The sequence below is a fragment of the Pteropus medius genome, unplaced genomic scaffold (genome assembly GCF_902729225.1).
Source record: "Pteropus medius unplaced genomic scaffold, Ma_sr-lr_union100, whole genome shotgun sequence".
NCBI lineage: Eukaryota > Metazoa > Chordata > Mammalia > Chiroptera > Pteropodidae > Pteropus > Pteropus medius.
In genome coordinates this window covers 4133579-4155799 of record NW_024345600.1, presented here as the reverse complement: position 1 = coordinate 4155799, position 22221 = coordinate 4133579, and the positions used below count along the sequence as shown (strand labels likewise).

Here is a 22221-nt window from a genome sequence, read left to right as displayed (position 1 = left end):
TGCACTGATTCAGACTTTAATGGTGGTGCTCATTTCAACGCCACAGAGGTGGCGGCAACTGTGGAACATGGCATGGGGGAGTGAGACATTTGCTCTGGTGCAGCTGGAGGAAGAATAGGAAAGCTAGGGCTGGGGAGAGTTCTCAGGGAAGAGCCCCCAGGAGCACAGCCCCACCTCTGGCCAGAGCCAGACTTCTGTGAAGGGATTGGTACATACAAAGGAACTGCCTGCAAGGCCCTTTTCTCTTACCCTTTGCATTCCAGCAAGACCTCCCACCCCAAGCCATCTCAGAATCTACAGCCACATGAAATGCAGACACATAGTACCCTCCAGTCAGACCAGTTTTTGGCCCTGGAGTTATGGGGAAATGATTAATTAACGGGATGGATGGGAAATAAATAAACAAATAAACAAAAAATAAATAAATAGCACACTAAAGCCTTATGCCAGGCATGACCACACAGCCAGCATTCTCCACCACCTCAGCACCATGCAGTGCCTGGCTCATATGCAACACAGAAAACACACAGAACCAGAACAAAGCACAAGTGACACATGGCCCCTCTCTAAAGACCTCAACGACCAACCCTGATTCTCCCATCACAGACCCTGATCATTCTTCCATGGACCCCTTATAATCATCAGTCCCATGGACCAGTCTTTGAGGAGAAAGAATAAGAAAGAAGTGGAGTGTGTGGAACCCAGAGAGGAAGAGCAGAGAGAGCAGGAGAGAGACAAGCCCAGGAGCAGTGCAGCAGGTCAGCCAGGGTGTCTGGGGTGAAATATCACAGAGCAGGACAGGAAGGGGTTCCAGGAGGATGGGAGGGGGATCCAAGTCTCAGGCAAGTAGAGGGATCACAGCACACTGGGATTGCGGAAATTGTGTCCAGCGAAGCGAGCTTCATCCCCCAGCTCTTCTTCAATTCTGAAAGAGATGAGCCAGAAAGGAAAAGTCAAGGAACCAGGGGAATCCCGCTTCTCTTTCCAGGAAGAAAGAGAAGCCTCCAAGCCCCTCACACCATCTGCTCCTGTGTCCTGCCCCAAATGTGGGCATTCCCTGGCTCTCTCACATAACCTGTGGGATCCATCTATCAGTCAACCCATCTTTCAAAACCAAATCTTTTCTGTATATCTACTGTTCTCCAGGCCCTGGGCATTGGAAATGGAAGGGCGAACAAATAGAGCTTTTAACCCTCTGAGCCCTGGGCTCCCATTCTCCAGGTTCCCTTACCTCATGAGCTGGTTGTACTTAGCCAGACGCTCAGAACGGCATGGGGCACCAGTCTTGATCTGAAACATGCCAAAAGATAGGCAGCTCAGTGGCTGCCCCTTCCTTCCTTGAAAGGAAACTTACACTCCCTTGAAATTCCCGACACCCTCAAACATCTGGGAGGAGGGACCCACCTGAGCCGAGAATGCATTCATTCCACAAAGGTCCTTGCACTCACCTGGCCTGTGCACAGCCCCACCACCAGATCCGCGATGAACGTGTCCTCAGTCTCTCCCGAGCGATGACTCACCATGACCCCCCAGCCATTCTCCTGAGCCAGCTTGCACCTGTATCCATACACCAGCACTGACCCCCAGACCCTCACGCTGGGCACTCTCTTCCCAGCCCCAACACTGGTCTATGTTAAAAAATCTGGAGGGATGCTATCTGGGAAGGGACAGAAAATCAGAGATGGAGGGAGCAGAACTGAGAGCTATGAAGCTGACTCCAGGTTCCCTGCTCTCTTCAGCATCTGTGGGCAGGATTAGGCTTACAGCCCCTTCAAGATGGGTCCTGAGAAACAGAGTCTGAGCAAAAGAGAACCAGGAGGCACTCACGCTTGGATGGCTTCAGTGACCGAACCGATCTGGTTGACCTTGAGCAGCAGACAATTGCAGGCCTTTTCCTCCACTGCCCGCTCAATACGTTTTGGGTTGGTCACTGTCAGGTCATCACCCACAATCTGGATCCCTACATTGGCTGTGAACTTCGACCAGGCAGCCCAATCATCCTGGTCAAAGGGGTCCTCAATGGAGACTACTGCAGGGAAGCCAGTGGGGGAGGGGCTGTTGATCCTCCTTGGGGCTCTGCATCAGGTAAGAACACCCCCTTTGATTTCTTAAAATGACTAGATCCCCTGGCTAATCGAGCCTGCTCATCCTTGCTCCCTACTCCCCCGCCAAAATAAGCCTGCCCTGATTCTTACTTTGATTCATAAAACCTCTCAAAAAACAAGGGCTTAGAACCTTTCTCACAACCCATCTTTGCATTTTCCTATATTCACTACCAGGAAGCCCTTCGTCATTACTAGTCAAAATCCTCTATTTTCTCTCACTCTGTCTCAGGAGATGGAAGTCATCTGCCTCTATCCAAGGGTAAAAGCCCTTGGTAGACTTAGAGAGGGTAATTCAGTTCATCAGCTTTCTGTTCTATTCACACATCACTTCCAGCCCCATTCAGCATCCACGATTTTATCCATCGAAAATACTGAAATGTGCTAATTCTCCACTAGGTCCAGTCACTCTCTCACCATCCCTAGTTCCTTCCAAAGCCTTCCTCATTATCCCAGTAGCATCAGAACCCATGACTTTAATCAGCATCTGAAGCAGATGGAATAGATTCATCACAGGTACCTGTACATTTACACTACATACAAAACCCAGGCTCTGCAGGAGGCTTCGTCAACCCTGGTTCTCAGGTTCTTCTTAGAACACCTCCACCTGACACCTGAATCAGCACCCTGCTCGGTCCAGAGTTGCCCCAACACATCCCTGCCTGCCCTCTGCCCTCTCTCCCACACCCTCCTTGCTCTCACCAGGATAGTCCCTGACAAAGTCCTGGTAGAGGGACCCCAGCTGGTCCCCAGTGATGTATCGAGAAGGGTCAGCAGGAGACTTGAAATCCAAGTCATATTTGCCATCGCGATAAAATTCTGAGGCAGCGACATCCATGCCAATGACAATCTTTTCCGTGTAGCCAGCCTTGTCGATGGCTTCCTTCACCAGCTCCAATGCTTGCGATGAAACACAGTGAGATTATTAGTAAAAAGGATGGGCAAGGAGGAGTGAGGGAAATGAAGAAATTCAGAGCAGAGGTGGAGGACTTGCTGGGGAGGCATCTGGTTAAGGTTTTCGTTGGGGTTATCCCCAGGTCTGGAAAGAGAAAGCCATCTTCCAGAAAGGCAGAGGAATGGAATTCTGTTAATAATGGTGTGTTGTTTTGTTTTTTTAAATAGCTGTCATTTATTTAGGGCTAACTATGTCACATAAGCACTTCACATATATTTCATTTAATCCTCACAAGGATGCTATGAGGTAGACTCTGTTATTAGTATTCTCATTTTATAGATAAGACCAAACATGGAGAATTTAATGAAGGAAGATCACCAGCCAGTAACTCTGCAAGTCAAGGTTCACATGCAGGCAGTTTGGCCTCAGAACCTTAACTCTCAGCTACTACATGTACCATTTCTATTCACTGTACAGTTTCTCCAAAGAAAAGTTTGGGATTCTTGAGGCTTAAGAGGTTGGGGTGGGAATGGGGTAGATTAGAAATGGAATCAATGGAGTTTGGTGTATCTGAACAAATTGAGAATCCTACAGAGTTTAAGGCAGGAATGGATCCCACAGGTCACCTAGACTACCTCCCAGAACTCCCAGGGGCTCCAGTGAGAATTTATAGTTCCTAACAGATCTGGCTGGGCAAGAGAGGACTGTCTTCCTAGTCCTGCATGTGAATTCGGCAGGCCCTCTGGAACCCAATCCAAGGACTGACACCAGTTGGAGCTAGCAGGTGTCAAGGATTGGCCACCCATATTCCTCCACCCGTACTCCTTAGGACTTTAAGTGTGTGGCCCATCCTGATGGCCCAGGATGGGATGAGACTTAGAAAGTGAAGGCCTCACCTTCACTGTTCTCCAGGATATTGGGGGCAAAGCCACCTTCATCTCCCACGTTGGTGGCATCCTTGCCATATTTGTCCTTGATGACCCCCTTGAGTGTGTGGTAGACTTCAGCCCCAAGTCGCATGGCATCCCGAAAGCTTTCAGCGCCCACCGGGAGGATCATAAACTCTTGCATGGCCAGCTTATTCCCAGCATGAGACCCACCATTGATCACATTGAAGGCCTGGGAGCCACAGGATAGAAAAGTCACTGAGAACCTTCCTTTCTGCTCCTGAGAGTATTCATTCAAGATCACAAACTTCCCCCAGCTTCCCAGACTCCAAATCACATATCCCCAGGCTTTCTCTTTAACTGCCCGGATTCCCCTTCCCATCAGTCTTCATGAGGTTTCATGCTCCCCTTGCCCCCGCCCCTGGAAGAGGCACAGCCATGGTGCAGTGCTCACCGGCACAGGCAGGATGAGGTCTGAGTTCCCCGCCAGCTGAGCAATGTGGCGATATAGGGGCAATTCCCGCTCGGCTGCCCCTGCCTTACACACGGCCAGGGACACACCCAGGATAGCATTGGCCCCAAACTTGGCTAGAGATTACAGAGAAAGGCACTGAGCAAAAATGTCCCCTTCTCATTCTAGCCCTTGCCTCTATCTATACTCTCCAAAGCCTGTAAAGGAGACCTCTTCCTCCCTCTCCTCTCCAGCAACATCTCATCTATTCTCTCCTGAAATAGCAGGGGACATAGAGGTGGGGAGGGGATGAGTGGAAAGGGCAGAGAGCTGCACCTATTTCTAAACAGCCCAAGACCAGACTATCTCATGCCTACTCCTTTCTCTTTGTACTGCAAAGAAGTTTTTCCTCTGTCTAATGTCACTCCCCCACTGCAGTTAAACTCATCTGTTCCCGCTCTGGCTTTGGGGGAAGGATGGAAGAAAGGCTAGTCCTCTGACAGTCTTTCCTCAGGAAGCCTCCCTAGTGCTGGCCCCTTCAGTTCTCTTTCTGCTCCACATGTCCCAACCCCTGCTTACACTTGTTCTCAGTCCCATCCAACTCCAACATCAGGTTGTCCAGCTTCTCCTGCTCCACCACAGAGAGACCCTGTGGGCAGAGCCACCATCACCCAGAGCCAGGATAGAGGTCTGGCCCTAAGGCACAGGGCCCCCCATTCACACACAGGCTCACATTACTCAGGGTCCCACCAGGTTTCTGTGACAATGGCCTGTCTGGATCAGGGGACCTAAACCCCCATAGGAGCAGGGGTCATGTCCCCACCCTTCCCTCGGTAACCATGATTCCCAAGGAGTAGGCCTTTCTTGCTCCTCTTCCTCCTCCCCTAACCCAGGATTCCTTCCAGGCCCTTGGTCCTGCCACCCCCAGCAAAGAGCAAGCCTCACTGAGCTGATGAGGGCTGGCGCGATGGTGTTGTTGATGTGGTCCACTGCCTTAAGGACACCTGGGGAGAGGCAGAGGTCAGACTGGGTCAGACCAGGAGAGGCAAGAAGGGAAAAGGAAAGAAAGGCATGCAGGAAGAGGCTTGGGGTCTGGTGCGAGATAGCAGTATAAGTCGAGGGTCGGAAGAGCTTGGAAAAAAGAGGAGGCCTCACCTTTGCCTAAGTAACGCTGTTTGTCCCCATCCCTTAACTCCAGAGCCTCATAGATCCCAGTGGAGGCTCCACTGGGCACCGCAGCCCGGAAAAGACCTGGGAGAGGAACATGGAGTGAGGATGAAGAGTGGACACTGCAGGGACCAGGGATCGCCTCGGCCTTCTAGCTCTCAACTCTTACCTGCCATATCCAGCTTTCTCCTCCACTGCTCCCCAATACACACACACACACACACACACACACACACACACACACACACACACACACACATGGCTTCCTAATACACACACACGGCTGTCCCTAATGCACACACACATTGCTTCCTAATACACATGCTGATTCCTAATACACACACATACACTGCTCCACATACACACACACTGCTCCTAATATACACATACCTGCCCCTATACACACCTGATGCTCCAAATACACACACACATGCTCCCCTAACACATACACACACACACCACACTCTTAATATACACACACTGGGGTTCCATTATACACACACGGCTCCTGTCACCACACACACACACTGCTCCCTAATACATACACACACAAACACAGAGGCAGATACACAAGCAGTGGCCTCCTCTTCTGCCCAAATGAGGTCCTACATGCCCTAGTAGGAACCCAGAGAAATGAAGCTATGCGTTCATATGCACATACACAGGTGCACACACAAACATGCGGAGGCAGGGCATGTTTCTTACACTAAACTAAAACACGGAGACCTGACTATCTTGGCTCCTCTGGACAACAGGATCCAACCTCTCACAATCCAGGCTTGGGAGAGCCTGGCCCAGCACCCCTTCCTTGCTAGGAATCGAGGAAGCTTCCCATCCAAGGGCAGGGAACACCCAGCAGGAGGGCTGTGAGAAGGCCCAGGCAGGTCCAGTACCTCTGGCAGTGTACAGATCCACCTCCACCGTGGGGTTCCCACGGGAGTCCAGGATCTCCCGGGCCCATATCTTCTCTATGGACATGATGGCTGGGATATCCTTGGGTGGAAGGGAAAGGAGAAAGGTAAGAGGCTTAGAGGGGTGGAGCCTGAGACCAGTGGGAGGGGCCCGAGGCTAGGAGGGATGGGAAAGAGGTTACTGCAGTGGGGGAGGGGAGGAGCAGGCTGCGAACCTCAGTTACAGAAGGGATTCCCCCCACCACCACCTTGGGGAGAGGAGAAGGTCAATGCAGTGAGGAAGGGGAGGTCACTGCAGTGGGGGGCGGGGCAAGATCCGACGAAGAGATGAGAGGACTCCGCAGCGAAGGGAGGGGCCCGGCTGTAGTTCCCTCGCCCCCTCAGCAGCTTTGGCAGCCGCCAGGTCTGGTTCCCCCAGACCTCCTCAGAGCGGCATGGCTGCCAGCCTTGCTTGCCTTTCTCTTTGGAGGGGTCTGGGCAGCTGGGGCCTCTCCTCTAGAGCCCCCATCTCACCCCAGCTTAACACCCAGCCCCCACGCCAGGATCCCCATCTCTCTCCCAAATGTACGTCCCTCTTCTTCCCGAGAGATGTACGTAGAGAAGTCCAGGGAGAGGGCCCTGGGAAAGGCCCTCATTCTCTGGGGGTTGCAACAGGGAGGGATAAGGAGGAGAGACCAGGGAAAGAGGCAGGGCTGGGCCCGTCCTCCCGCTGCCCCTAGACAAATTCTCCCCTTCTTCCCTCCCAATTCTCGGGGCAGCCGAGAGGGGCGGCGAGGAGGAGTGAGAGGAAGAGGAGTCTAGAGGAAGTTCAGGGATGCTGCGGAAGGGTGAGAGAAGACATATCCCCATATGCAAAGCCAAGGGAACATACCAGGATAAAAATGCACGCCCGGGGAGACCCCGAACTTAACGTTGACAGAACCAGAGACGAAGCAGGGCATGGGGAGAGGGGCCAGCCAGGGCGAAGGGTAAGACTAGAGAGAAATAGATGCGGAGACGGCTGGCGCCCAAATGAGGAGGGGGCGACAGAAAGAAACCGAGAGGAACAGATCCACTTCCCTGGCTCCGAGAAGACAGGGAAGGAGGGGGCGGGGAAGCGCGGGTGATGGAGCAGGTGCGCAGCTCCTGGGAGAGAGATGCGCGCGGGCCAGGGGAGCCCCGAGGGGGCGCGACGGCCAGGGGACGGGCCGGAGGGGAGCAAGGGCCCGGCCGGGGCTTCACCTCGGGGTTGCAGACTCAGCCTGTGGCGGCGGCGGCGGCAGTGGCGGCGGCGGCGCAGAGAGAGCGGGAGTGGCGGCGGCGGCGGATGCGGCTCCCAGGCGGCGGGCAAGAGGAGGCGCCGATAGGGCCGGGCGGGCGCATGTGACCCGGAGCCCCCGATGAGTCAGGAGCCGCCGGCAGAGGCGCACGTAGGAGCGCGGGTGGGGTGCCGATGGGGGTGGGTGGGGTGAAGCAGAGTGATGGGAGAGGGTCTGGAGTCTGGCCCCCCCAGCGCCCACGCAATCTCCTGCCTATGTCCAGACCTCCTGGAAAGAAACAGGCGCAGCCTCACCCAAGTAATCTGAGTCCTGAGGCCCGCACAGCCAGGGTACCCTGTGAGAGACTCGGTGTCTCCCAAACCGGGTCAGACACAAGCGTATCAAAATGTCTCTTTATTAGAAAATAGAGCTGTTCCTAAAACCTCAGCCCTCCCCAGCAGCTCCTCTGCAGCCAACTCTGCCAGCATCCTCTCGGCCCATTCAGGCCTGGCTCCCACCAGACCCGCCTTCATGAAGGCTGCCCCAGTTGTTAGGCTCCAGGCAGAGTTCAGGCCTACCCAGGTGCCCACCCAGAGTCTGGCCCGCAGGCTGTGATGAATCCCCAGGTCTGGGGCAAAGAAAAGGCATCCTCTGCTTCCGGATCAAAGTGTGCTAGTGATGGCTCCCCTAACCGAATCTTCTCAGGTTTTGGGAAGTGTCTTTGATCCCCTGGAGAAACAGGAGGGAAGTAAACCCTCTGGGTCCCCCTGCTTTCCCATAGCTGCCTCTGCCCCATTTGAGGCGCCCAGCTGCCGTACTTCCCTGGGCTCATCTCAGTCTCTTTCTGCCTCACCCTGCCCTCCTTTCTTCCCCCTATCCCTGTGTTCTGTTATTTTTAGCTTCCGATCTTTAGCACAGGATCTTCCTCTCTTGCCTTCTCTCTTAGGCCCAGCAGCATTCACCACCAACCTCCCCACTCCCTACAAACACCATGTCCCAGACGAGACCTTTCCAGTTGATCTTCACCCTAGGTTAGATGTCGCTACCCAGCCCACACCAATATCTCATCCCAATTCTCTTCACTTATTCTTCTGGCTTCCTGATGTATCTCCTAAGCCTTTGCTCAGCTCCTCCTAGGCCCTTCTGGTCCTCTCTCCTCACCCCGAGACACACCTTGACTCCTAACCCTAGTCTCTCCAAAGTTTCCCTTACCTTATCCCCTCCTCACCCACCTCCTCCTATAGCAACTTCTCTCTCCCCCCATCTGTCATCTGCCAGGCCCTTGGCCTCCTCTTCCTCCCCCCTGCCAGCTTCCTTACTATCCTCAAAGGCTAAAACTGCTGCTAGATGGATGGCTGATCCACTTCCGAGTCATGCTCAGGCTCAGCCTCCTGCTCCTGCTCCTCCTTTATCCTCTGACGAATCTCCTCAGCCTCAGCCCGATCATCATCCTCATAGAAGTCCTTGTCCAGACGTTCCAGCTGTGCCATCTGCACCAGAGCCTCCTGGCGGTAGTTGCTCTCATCTGTACACGGGTTGTCCAGTAGCACCAAGGCTCGAAGCTTGGGCAGGTCCTTAAGCTTGGCAAGCTCCTGAAGGTTGGTTATCATGTTGCCCCTGTTGATGCAGCCAGGAGGGGTTCGCAGGGAAATAATGAGCTTTAGAGGCCAACTATCAGGAAAGGGGCCCTTCGGGGAATCTCCCATGGGCTCCAGTTTCCCTAGAAACACTGCCTCTGTGATTGGCCTGCCAAGCATTGCCAGATTTGCTGCAGAGGTGCTGTCCAACCCTACTTCTGTCTTCCTTCTGCCCTTCAAGGAATCCCTAAGTGCCATACTCTATTCTGTAATGTGTCGTATTCATCCTTTTGGAATAGCAAAGTTAGGTCACAATACTGTCTTGTAGTTGCGGAGCGGGAGGGAAACCTCCCTTGCAGGGACAGACTTCTGTGACAATGACACCTAATCAGAGGTTAGAAGCTAGGACCTGGGCCACTGAAGAAGAAATGGGGATCGAAGCTCAACATGGTGGGTGCTATGCTGGTGTTCCCCCACAAAAAGGAACCTAGAAGTAGGGATGGGATGGGGCCTCCCAGCCTGAAGAACAAGTTTCATCTCCTAATGTGCCTCATTGTAGTATACTCTGTGTTATTTTCATATTCTTTCCTCAAGCCTTTATGAAATCAAGTTTAATTTTTTTCTGCCTTTTTTCAATGGAGGTGCTAAATCTCATGCAGTGTTTCTCACTGAGAGCACTACATGCACTTTGTGCTGGACTGTCCTGTGCATTGCAAGAGGTTTAGTATCTTTGGTCCCAGAGGCACCTCCCAGTCATTGAGATAACGGGTCTCTACTACACTTACTTCCAAATATCCCCAGTGAATAGCCACTAAGAAGAGTCCACTACCCCTGTCTAGACCATTAACAGGAAAACAGCACCCTCTTTACCCTACCAAACCAATGTGGCAGAGCTAATTAGCAAGAGATGGCTTCAGGAGTCAGGGCAGGAATTGAGGTTCAAGGTACAACCACCTCTCCCTACTTGGAGATTTTGTTTCCATTGCCTCAATTCCATTGAGGATTTGGCCTTGTTGACTAAGAAGGCAGTTTCCTTATATCTTTGCTTAAACATGCATAAAATCCTCCATCAGACAAGAGTTACTGAAAGAAAATCCCCCTGATCCCCACTGCTCACCTGTCTAGAGATTTCCTTTCAAATATTCTCTCTTCACATCTGAGCACATCAGTAAGGGGATCAACCCCTACAGGTGGAGCTCAGGAGAAGAGAGGCAAGAAATGGGAAGGGGAATTGGGGTCCAGGAAATGACCCCAAGAAGGGAAGTAGAAACTTATATGGGATAGGGACAAGAAAAGAGAGTTGAAGCCAGACTGAGTTCTTTGAGAACTGGGACCATCACTGATTCCTTTAGGTGTTCCTGAAACACAGCAAAAGGCCTGGCACATAACACATTCTCATTAACTATAGATTGAATGGAAGGGGATTCAGGAGTTTCGGGATATGAAGATCTTAGTGTTGCAATTACGACTGAATGCAGAAGGAAAGGAGGAGTGAGGATCAGGATAGAGGATGAGGTGAGAATCTGGGAGTGGGCTAGGATTTGGGGATTGGGGCCAGTGGGGAACACATGGTCAAAAGCTGCTCCTGGTCAGGGGCCTGGAGAGGGTGCATACCTCAGGTTGAGGTATTGCAGTGATTGCATTTCCTTGGAGAAGCCACTCAGAGTTTCAATGTGGTTATCTCGAAGATGCAAGGTAGTGAGATTCTTTAGGTTCTCCAAGCCTTCCACCTTCTTCAGCATGTTCTGGGCCTAGACCCCAGGATACAGTAGATTCATTGGGAGAGGGGTAAGGGTTAGAGAAGGAAGACAAGTCAGAAAGAGGTGCAACGAAAGAGGAAATCTAAGAGACAAAGTGGCAGGGGCGCAGGAGGGGTGTGGAGGTGGGTAGAGATCTGTGTAGAGAGCAAAGGAGAAGCTGCCAATTAAGAGAAAGGTCAGCAGTAACCCCCTACTGACTGCTCAGTCCACCAAAACCACCACTGATTAAGGAGGCAATGCTTTGACCCACCCCCAGGTCTGAGAGCCCCACTGCTCTAGAGCAGAAAAATGAATTCAACTCAAGAGCCTAAATAACTAAACATTTAAGTGACCTTCTTAGCCTAATATCTGTACCTCAGTTATGGCATATTACTCTGCTACATGTATCAAAGCAAACTGTATTAACCCACATTATGTATTATCAGCCCTTCTCAGCGATCAGCACCTTGTCTGTTTTAACTTTGCATTGCCACAGCATCTGGCATCATGTAAGGGCTCAATAAACGATACGAATTATTATGATGATGATAAAGTTAGGAGCACTAAAAGCTAAGCATCCTGGCCGCTGGGCTAGTGCCCTCTTCCCTGCATGAACCACCCTCTGACCCAATGAGCTACCAGGTAGAGGTTCTTCAGCTTAGGAAGGTTGATTCCAAGGGTACTTTCCAGTTGGTTCCCCCGAAGCTCCAGTGTGTGCAGGCTGATCAGCTTTTGGGGGTCCAGACCTGTCACCAAGCGGATGTTGTTCCCTAAGGAGCAGGAGGGTGTCAGGAGCTCAAAGGGCCACCCCAGATATTCAGCAATGGAGCCTGAATTTTGGCAGCCTCTGTATCATCCTCTCCCTCTAATGCCAGGTGGATATGAGGAAGGACAGTTCCAGACTTAACACCTCTGGGGCCCTGGGGCAAGTGCTCTGGTAGTCCAGGGCCTGAAGGACTTGTCCAACCACCCAGTGATCCACATGGCTAACTACCTGTCCTCCCTCAAGTCTTTGCTCAAATGTCATCTTCTTAATGATGCTTGTCCTAACCAACCTGTTTGAAATTGCCACCTGTGTCCCCCATTCCTTTTACCCTGATCTACTTTTCCATAGTACATATCTCCTTTTAAATCACCGTATAAATTTGCTTACTGATTTTATTATATTCTTTATGTCTTCCCCATCTAGAATGTAAGCTACATGAGAATAGGGACACTCTTTGTTCACCACTATATCTCCAGCACACAGAACTGCCATAATGAATCATAATGAGTGTTTGAATGAATGAATGAATGAATGAATGCAAATTGCTGTGTGGCATAGCTAAGGACCACATGGCCCACTTCTATTGGCCCCAGGCTAGGAAGGAAAAAAGCTTGTGTAGCCCATCCTAAGGACCCACCTTTGAGATCCAGGCTGCCCAGACGAGGATGAGAGATGCCCTCAGTGTCAGTGATCTGGTTATAGGCAAAATTGGCAATCTGCAGGTAGGGCAGTTCATTCAGCTGGACACTCCGCAGCCGGTTGCTGTCAGCCTTGAGCCAGAGCAGGTGGGTGAGGTAATTGAGTGGGGACAAGTCTGTCAGGTGGTTCTCAGAAACATCCACATAGCGCAGATGGATGTAGGAACGCAGCAAGTAGATGTCTGTCAGATCTCTAGGAAATGGCAGAGGCCATGGTTAAGGTTAAGAATCTAGCAAGGACTGGCAAAGGTGCTAAAGCAGAGGGCAACATGGAGATGGCTTATGATGGGGAGAAGAATGGGTGACAGATGGGAGGGGCGAGGAGAGGTAAGAGAAGGTAGGTGGGTTCTTAATGGTGGGCAAGGACCTACTGTCTGTGTAGGGCCAAGATCTTACACTCTGAAGGATAAGTAAGAGAGTCCAGCAGGAATCCCTCCAACTCACCCTCACAGCCTTTAATCCCCAGGCCAACTCTGATGCAGGGAGTTGCAGGGCTCCTGAAAAGTAAATTCTATCCTTTCCTCCCCTCTGGCCCAGGATGAGAGAGACCCAAACTCTCAGCCGAAACGCCCATGAATGAGGATGAGAAAGGAGACTGGACCCTACCTCAGGACTCTTCTGGCTCCCCATAAACGCACCTCTCTTTAACCTCCAGCTTCACATAAGCATGGGCTAATCCACTGCCTGTCTTACAGAGCAAAGAAAGCCCTTCCTTCATCATGTCCTCCGTCAGGGGATTGGGCATCCACTGCAGGAGGAAGTGGTATTAGGCATCTCTTTCGAGTCCCACCCTACCCCTTAGCCCTAGGACTCCTCCCTTCATTTCCAAGCTCTCACTTCCTCAGAGAAGTCTTCCATCTCTTTCCTGTCATCCTCCCCCTCTTCCGTCTCCTTCTCATCATCTTCCTTTTCCAGATCATCCTGGTCTGGCTCAAAATCTTCCAGATCATCTTCATCTGACATCTTTCTTTCTTGCTGAAGGCTCTGAAGTCAGATCAGACTGAGTCCTCGTCCTGAGAAAGAAGGGTCTCTTCAGCATCTACCAACCCTCAACTTCCTTACCTTCAATGATGGAGTACTACCCCTCTCACTATCCGGATCTCTTCCCAACTATACTTCTTTCCTCATCCCTGTGACATCTCATTTTGACTCTCAACCTCCACTTCATACTTCCCACCAAGAACCCCTCTCTTTTCAGGATGCCTTCCCAGATCCCTGAGACCTTTCCTGCCCTTCACAGTGGCTCCCACTCTCCTCCAGCAGCTCCATCTCCCTGCCTTCTGGATACCCCTCTCCGCAGTTCTTCCCACCTCCACCTTAAGCTATGTCCTCGTCCTTCTCCAATCTTCCTTACCGACCCCTTCCCTCCCCTCTCCTTTTCATCCCTAACCCCTGCTTATTTCTTCTAACTCACCCACCCAGCTGAGCCCCATTTTCCTGTCCCCTCTGGAACACCAGCCTGACTCAGTCTCTAATCCTCCTACCTAATTCTCCTTCGCAAAGGGGCGAGGACTCTGGTTCTGCTCAACAAGAAGCGATTCCGAAGAGGGTCTTAGCACGGAGAGGGAAGGATTGTTTTGGAAGAGGGGCAAGAGGGAAGGAGGCGTTGTGTACTGTTGTTATGGCAACGGGAGGCGGGGCACTTTACTTTGCAGTTGACAACCGTTAAGAGAAGAGCTGTGGGCTAACTGGACTGCATCAGTAGTCGACAGGTTACAAATCCACTTTCTCAATACCAGAAACCCGGATGAGGGGCGTTAATTGGCCGATGGAATAAAACAGTGGGCGGGGCTTAGAAATATGCACCAGGGAGGAAGAGGAGGCAGGGCTGTCCATTACGTCACCTGAGACCTTAAAGGGACGGGACATCCTTAATACAAAGTATTGTGAATTCAAGAGACACTCAACCCCTGAAGCAAAAGGCTAGGAAGACGAGCAAAAATGCCAAAGTAAGTGGTCTGGTTACCGCCCCCTCCCCCCATCCTTCCCGTTGCATAGGTCCCGCCCATTTGTTATTTTCAGGTAGAGCTTTGAAGTGAAAGTCCAGGCCCAAGGTATTTTAAGATCTGAGTTGGACTCTTGACAGATCTGCACTTTAGTAGCAACTTAAGATTCCACTTTCTCATCTGTAAAATAGGCTTAACTATACCAACTGCCAGGGATTGAGAATAAATCTAATCTATGCTAAACCGCTGTACAGACGGCTAAACTCAGTTTGGGAGCGTTTCACTCCTCATGTCTTGGACTGATTTGATGCAAACCTTTTGGGAAGAAAATCCAATATGTGCCCACTAAAATACTCCTCACCCAACGTTGTTATATGAATAATCAACAAGAACTGATACAGCCAAACCCAGGCACTCAGGCCTTTGTGACTTGTTGAAGGACATGAAGAGAGAGAGGTTCAAATGCAACAAATGTTTTTGGAGAGTTTGGGCTGAACATTATGTAAGATGCCTTTACAAGTGTTATTTAATCTCCACACAAGTCCTGTGAGATAGACATGTGAAAGAAGAGGAAACTAAGACTCAGGGAAGTTAATGACACAATTCCTGCCTGGGGAAAGGGAGAGATCACCAATCTTGTAGAATCTAATATAAATAAAACAATTAGGCAACAAGGTAAGATATCACGTGATTAATTGTTAAATCATGCATTACAGACTTTATATAACAGGCAAAGTGGTCCAGTGGAAGATGTGGTGGGCTGGAGGGAAATCAGGAAATCAATCCTCTTGCTTTGTGTAGCTCGGGTAACATAGGTAATAGACAAATCTGTTCACTTGGTGTTATGAAACTAGCAGGAGTTTTAAAGTCAGAGACATCAGGTTCAAATCTGACTCTCCCACTTAATAGTTGTGTGTTCCTCAGCAGGTTTTATGATTTTACAGAGGTTTAGTTTTAACATTCGTGAAATGGGGATAAAAATATCCACCATGAAGGATTGTTAGAAGGTTAAAAGAGACATCGTAAATTGCCTTGCATTTAGTTGACCCTCAGGAAACATCTCCCTGCCCCTCCCTACCCTTTGTCTGGTTTCTCAGTACTGGGGTTGTTGTAAGGAATAAGAAAGATTAAATATGAAAGCACTCTGAAGGGTTAGGAGTGCTATGCAAATGAAAGTTATTGTATTATTGGAGTGTGGAGAAGGGAATAATCCATGTGGTGTGATGGAGTCAAAGGGAAAGGATGTGATTTTCCTGGGCTCAGAAGAAAGAGGAAGACGCAGTAGGTGGGAAGAAAAAAAAATGTGACATAAGGATTAGGGAGGTATCATTTAGCATACTTTTGTCAAGCAGTAACTCCGGTAGGCTGTGCCTGACGCACTCAAGGACAGTAAAACACCATCCCTGTCTTCAGGGGGCTTACAGTCCAGTGACGGAGTTAAATAAACCAGTAATTCAATATAATGAGACAGATGTTATAATAATGATATCCAATACTTACAGAGCTTTTACTGAGTGTCAGGGGATAATTTTATAGTGCATGTGTATACATAATACCATATATTCAGGGCAGAGCGTCCAGACAGAGGAAACACTTTTGGTAAGACCTGGAGGAGAAAGAGCTCAATGCCTGTGCAAGGAAAACAGGTAGTTCTGTTGGCCTTAACAGCAGGTGCACTTAGAGGGATGAGGCGGGAGCAGCAGAGCTGCAGCACAGTAAGAAATCCTGACTTATCCCAAAAGCTATTAGGAGCCATCAAGGTGTTATTTTGTGTTTCATTGACAAGGACTGAATCTGCACTGTGTAAGGAGAGCTAGACACTCCATCATCCTCCTTGATGACATCCATGCCCCAGTGGCTGGTCTAGATAAAATCTCCTTCAATTATAAAAGTAATAGGTAATTAAAATAATAATGCAAATTATAGAGAAGTGTATAAGAGGAACATAAAAGTCCATGATCTCCCTCAGCACCATTTTCATTTATTAATAAAGATATAGATTTTTTAAAAAATAAAAGTGGCATCAGTCATACATACTGTTCATCAACTGGATTATTGTCATTTTAATGTAGGGAGAAGGCAAGAGAATTAAAAATGTTGATCAAGCTACATTCAGAGACTGCAACATGCTGATCAGCCCTGCAGCCAGGCCTGGAGGACACCTTCAGAACAAAGGAAGATTTCTACTGGGATTGTTAGCAAACCATTTCCCGCACCTGTAGAAGGGGAAACAGGAACAATAGAGTCTTTAAGTGTCTGCCCTACACAAATAAATCGTTCATTCCCTATGTCTAAAACCATGGGGAACCTATGGATTAAAGGCTGGGAACCGCCAGCAGGCCTTTCAGGCTACATACTCTTCCCCTTCCCCTTCCTCACTACATGCGCATATCAAAGGAAACGGGAACTAAAGAATGATGTATAAACTGAATTCCCTGAATACTCAGGGTCCCTCTCACTGTCCCTCTCACTCTCTGCCTCTGAGAGGTGACCACACTCTGTGGGTGTTACCCCTTTTCTAATAAGTTTTCCTTTGGACTCTAACTTTGGCGCATGTGTTGATTCCTTTCTATACTCTCTGCCAAAGGACTCTCTTCTCCTCTTGGTGCAGGGCTTGGTCTGCCTCCACCAACTCGGAGGAAATGTGCCCTTTTCTGCATCAATTTAGTAATATGTCTTGGACATCTTTCATATCACTAAGCATAAATCTACCTCTTTTTTGATAGTTGTCTAGTCTTCTATTATATGGCTATATGGTAACCTTTAAACTTCCCTATTGATGGATATTAACTTAAAAAATTGTCCACATTATAAACAACGCTGCAATAAAAATCCTCATAGATATATCCTTACTCTTCTGCATGAGTATTCTATAGTAGTACTTCTCAAATTTTAATGTGAATCAGGCAATTAAAATGTACATTAAAACGTAGATTCTGACCCCACAAGTGATGCCAATGCTGCTTGTCTATGTACCACACTTTGAGTAACATGGCTCTGTGGGATACAGTCTTAGAAAGGGCAATTTTTGGTTCAAAGGGTATATATATACTTAACTTTCCCAATTATAATAGGTTGAAAAATAGATATGTTATTATTTTAACTGGCATTTTTGATTATCGGTGAGATTGTTCTCTTTATGTGTATTTGTATTTAACAAAATGCCTATTCATATCCTATTGGATGTGTCTGCTAAGTCATTAATTTTTTAAATTGATTCATAAGAGCTCTTTAGATATTAACTGTGGCGGAAACCACCAGTGCCTACCTAATATTCATTTTTCCCTTCTCCCTAACAGAACTGTTTTTAAACACCTTTATAACGTAATTCACACAGTATAAAATTCAGCCATTTAAAATGTACAATTCAATGGCTTTTAGTATATTCGGAGTTGTGCAACCATCACCATAATCTATTTTAGAACTCTTTCATTACCCCAAAAAGAAATCCTCTACCGCTGATCCATTACCTCCCAATTCTCCTATCCACCCACACCCCTGACAACCACTAATCTCCTCTCTGTTTCTATAGATTTGCCTATTTTGCACTTTTATATAAATGAAGTCATACAACATGTGTTCCTTTGTGGCTGGTTTCTTTCACTTAGCATTATGTTTTCAAGTTTCATGTGTGTTATAACACATGTCAGTACTTCATCTCTTTTAGTTGCTGAGCAATATTACATTTTATGGTTTATATTACATTTTATTTATCACTTCATGGACATTTGGGTTGTTTTCATTCTTCGGCTATTATGAATAACGCTGTTATGAACATTTTTGTACAAATTTTTGTGTAACCATATGTTTTCATTTATTTTGATTACATAAGCAGTTCGTATCAATACAAAAATAACACTTTTAGTATCAAAACATTGAATTCTTTGCTATAATGAAGACTATGGAAATTTTATTCTAAAATATTTACAGTATCTAAATATCCGTTCATTTATTTAACTATACACATTGAGCACTTACTATGTACCAGACATTTTGCTAGGAGCCTGAAATACTATATGCAAAACCCCATAGGAAATTATTTTCATTTGAAAATCTATTATGAATAAAACTTACCTCGGACATTTCAGCTTAGTTTATTGGCAATTTTTCCTTGCAAGTGGAATTGTAAGGAGTGGAATTGCTGGGTCATATGGTAACTGTATATTTAATCTTTTGGGAAATTACCAAATTGTTTTCCAGCGTGTCTGCACCATTTTACGTTTCCACCAGCAGTGTCTGAGGATTCTTTCTCCACATTCTGGCTAACATTTGTTATTATCTGTGTAGCCATCTAGTGGATGTGAAGTGGTATTTATCAAGGTTTTGATTTCCTTTTTTTCTGATGGCTAAAGATGTTGATTATCTTTTTACGTGTTTATTGGCCATTTGTGTATCTTCTTTGGAGAACTATCTATTTAGACTTTTTGCCTTTTTTTAAATTGGGTTTTGTCTTCTCATTGTTGAACTAACAGAACTTTTATAATATTGAGGCAACATTGTGCCCAGCTAAAAAACATTTCTCAGCCTCCATTGCTAATAGGTCAGTGACATATTAGTGAAAGCCATTGAGTGAATTTTCTAGAAATTTCCTTTTTCCTCCTCCCCTTCCTCTCCCTATCTAAAACAGAAATGGGATAGCTGGAGTTCCAGTAACAGCATGGGACCATGAGATAACCCAGAGAATATAAGCCACGTGGTAGGATATCAGAACAAAAGTGGAGAGCAGCGAACAATATTGAAAATATCATGAAGCTTTCATCTCAATCCTAACTGCCTATCTCCAGGCTTATTTTATATAAGAGAGAAAAACTGGTTAAGCCACTGGTTTTGAGGATCCGCGTTGTAGCCAAATACAATTCTTAACTGATTATAACAAATCATCTCAAAATTTAGTATCTTAAAACAACACTTATTGTCAGTTTCTGTGAATCAAGAATCCAAGAGTGGCCTAGCTGGATTACAGAACTGTCGGCTGAGGCTACAGTTATCTGAAGGCTTGACCAGGGCTGGAGGATTTTTCTCCAAGACAACCACTAGACTGGTTGTTGGCAAGACAGATCCTTACCATCTGGGCTTCTCTATAGGGCTGCCTGAGTGTCTTCACAACTTGGCAGCTGGCTTTCCCAGAACAAGTGATCCAAGAGAAAAAGAGACCAAGATAGAAGTCACTGTGGTTTTTATGCCTTAAGTCTCCAAAGTCACACACCATCACTTCCATTTTATTCTATTCTTTAGGAGCTAGTTATTGAATCCAGCCCACACTCAAGTGGAGGAGGATTAGACTCCTCCTCTTGAAAGGATGAAATGATTTGTAGGCACATTTTAAAACCACCACACAAATAACACTTTTTGTCTTTATACATGCTGAAAATATTTTTCTAGTTTGTCTTTTCACTTTGTTATAGTGTCACTTTACAGAAATTTGACATTTGTGTACACTCTAAACTCAGTCTCTTCTATAAGGCTTCTGAATGTGTGTCTGGTTTAGAAAAGCCTTTCTCATCCCTAAGGTTCTGAAAATATCTTCTCATATATTCTCCTGGGGTGTGTGTGTGTGTGTGTGTGTGTGTGTGTGTGTGTGTGTGTGTATTAGTCTTTAATTCATCTGAAATAACTTTTGTATATAGTGTGAGGTAGGGATCTAACATTTTACCAAAAGGGAAGCTGATTTTCTCAACAGCATTTGTTAATTAGTCCTTCTTCCCTACTGATTTGAAATGTCATCTTTATCATTCATATATACATATACTTTCTGGACTATTATTTTCCATTGATCTATATATGTCTGGCTATTTCTGCTTTACTATCACACTGTCATAGCTATTGATTTTTCTATATAAATCATGTATCCTGTTACCTTATTAGTTCCAATAATAGAATAGATAGTCTATCTACTGGATAGAGAGAAGTGGAGAAGTTTAATAAATCTTAAGATGTTAAGTTCTTAAAATAGAAAATGTAGATTAAGTATATATATGTGTATATATATGTGTATATATAGTGTATATATACATATACACACACACACACACACATATGGTATATGATTCACTGCAGGCGAAAGAAACTCGAAGCAGAAAGAAGAGGAAGCTGAGGATGGTAAGGGCCTGGAGTAAGAAAGTGAGATGGAGAGGAAAGTTCAACAGAACTCAGCAACTGAATAGACATAGGGTGTGGAGAAGAGTAATATATCCAATATATCTTGCCTCCAGACCTGAGATGATAAATTTCTGTTGTTAAAACTGTCTAGTATTTAGATATGGCGGTCCTAGCAAACTAATAAAAAAAAATGTAATAAAATAATGAGAAGGTGATGAGTTTTGAGTACTTTATTTAAATTATGTTCATACAATTTTATTTTTAATGATGGCTGCATTTAATAACCAGCTCACAGAATTCCTGAAATTAACAATCAGCTATCATGAGCCTGTACTAGCCAGCTCCAGGAGCACACCACTGTGTTTTCCACTGAGTCCCAAATTTCTATTTCCAATCAAGAACTCTCTTATCAGTCTATGGCCATGCTACCCTGAACAAGCCCAATCCTGTCTGATCTTGGAAGCTAAGCAGGGTCAGGCCTGGTTAGTACTTGGATGGGAGACCACCTGGGAAGACCAGATGCTGTAGGCATAAAAAATAAAAAAATAAGGGATTGTAAGCTGACAAGGTCCTTGCAATCTGTGAGGTCAACCAAGTGTTACCTTGCCAAAAACAAACAAACAAACAAAAAAACAAAAAAACTCTCTTCTCAGTCCCAGGCTTATACAGCCAACCTCCTACTTCTATGACTCACAGACATCTCAAACTTAATATACCCCAAACCAAATTCTTTATCTTTTTCCTTAGCTCTGCTTTTCTGCAGTGCTCCCTATATCACTATTCAGACGTTCAAACCAGAAACCCTAGGTCGTCCTTGTCATTTTTTCTCCCTCCCACAATGACACCTTTCCCCAGTGGCCCCCAATGACTCTATCACCAAGTGTGAGCTGTTCTACCTCCAATGTATCTTGACTCCATCTACTTCTCTCCATTTTCTGAGACACTTCTCTGGCCCAAACTACTATCATCACTCCCTAGAACTACTACAGTAGCCTCCTAATTAGTTTTCCTGAGTCTACCCCCCTTACTTTCACTTAACCGTCTTCCATGAGCAGCCACAGAGTGAGCTTTTCCATTGTAAAGAGAACCCTCTATTTAAATCCCCTGAGTCTTTCCCATTGCTCTTAGGATAAAATACCATCTCATCACCATTGCCTATAAGCAAAGCCCAGCAAGATCTGTCAAGATCTTCGCTAGTGGGTTTGAGCCACTCCTGGGCCACACGGCCCTCTTTTCAGTTCCTCCTATCACCAAGCTCCCTCCCTCTTTAGGGCTTTCACTTACAGCCTTCTGTGTGGAACTCAGCTAACTCCAGCTCATCCTCTAGGCCTCAGCTTAAATAAGACCTCCTCCTTTCCTGACCTCTAATCTAAATTAGGATCCCCACTGTTCTCAGCTTTTCCTTGATGATAGCAGTAAACACAACTTGTCTTTATATATGAATTCGTGGATCAAGTTTGTTCCCTTCTAGATGTCATCAAGGACTTCTATGTTGGTTTCTTCTAACTCCAATAGACCTTGAGTTTCATTCTGCATTCTACCAGCTGGCACAGTGCATGCCACATAGTGAGTACTTAATAAATACTTGCAAAATGAATATTAAATGTGCTTATTCAGAGACACCCTCCCCTCAATTTGAATTTGCCCATATAGATAAAATGCTCTTACCTTCTCCCTTCACTTTGAGAATCATTGATAAGGGGTGAACAAAGGACAAACCAGGAAGATATCCCTAGTTAAGATTC

At 47.0% G+C, this 22221-nt stretch overlaps 2 protein-coding genes and 1 pseudogene across 4 annotated transcripts; 1 reads left to right on the top strand and 2 right to left on the bottom strand.

The window, feature by feature from the left end:
* On the bottom strand, window positions 1-7948 carry ENO2 (enolase 2). Its single transcript, XM_039874210.1, has 12 exons — window positions 7635-7948; window positions 6396-6495; window positions 5491-5586; window positions 5281-5339; window positions 4915-4984; window positions 4339-4472; window positions 3894-4116; window positions 2805-3002; window positions 1828-2029; window positions 1449-1557; window positions 1232-1290; window positions 1-925 (listed from the first exon to the last, which is right to left on the bottom strand). The coding sequence occupies exons 2-12, from the start codon at window positions 6478-6480 to the stop codon at window positions 856-858; spliced, it is 1305 nt and encodes a 434-aa protein (XP_039730144.1). The 5' UTR covers window positions 6481-6495; window positions 7635-7948; the 3' UTR covers window positions 1-855.
* Window positions 7940-14120, bottom strand: LRRC23 (leucine rich repeat containing 23). 3 transcript variants are annotated; one of them, XM_039874212.1, is made up of 8 exons: window positions 13916-14120; window positions 13269-13444; window positions 13070-13179; window positions 12371-12624; window positions 11607-11737; window positions 10843-10979; window positions 8971-9268; window positions 8034-8380 (listed from the first exon to the last, which is right to left on the bottom strand). In XM_039874212.1, the coding sequence occupies exons 2-7, from the start codon at window positions 13392-13394 to the stop codon at window positions 8995-8997; spliced, it is 1032 nt and encodes a 343-aa protein (XP_039730146.1). In that variant the 5' UTR covers window positions 13395-13444; window positions 13916-14120; the 3' UTR covers window positions 8034-8380; window positions 8971-8994. The 3 variants fall into 3 exon arrangements, with proteins under 3 accessions (XP_039730147.1, XP_039730146.1, XP_039730145.1); XM_039874211.1 differs by having other exon boundaries at window positions 8037-9268; XM_039874213.1 differs by lacking the exons at window positions 13070-13179; window positions 13916-14120 and having other exon boundaries at window positions 7940-9268; window positions 13269-13890.
* Window positions 14121-20888: 6768 nt separating this feature from the next.
* On the top strand, window positions 20889-21007 carry LOC120611780 (uncharacterized; annotated as a pseudogene).
* Window positions 21008-22221: the final 1214 nt, after the last annotated feature.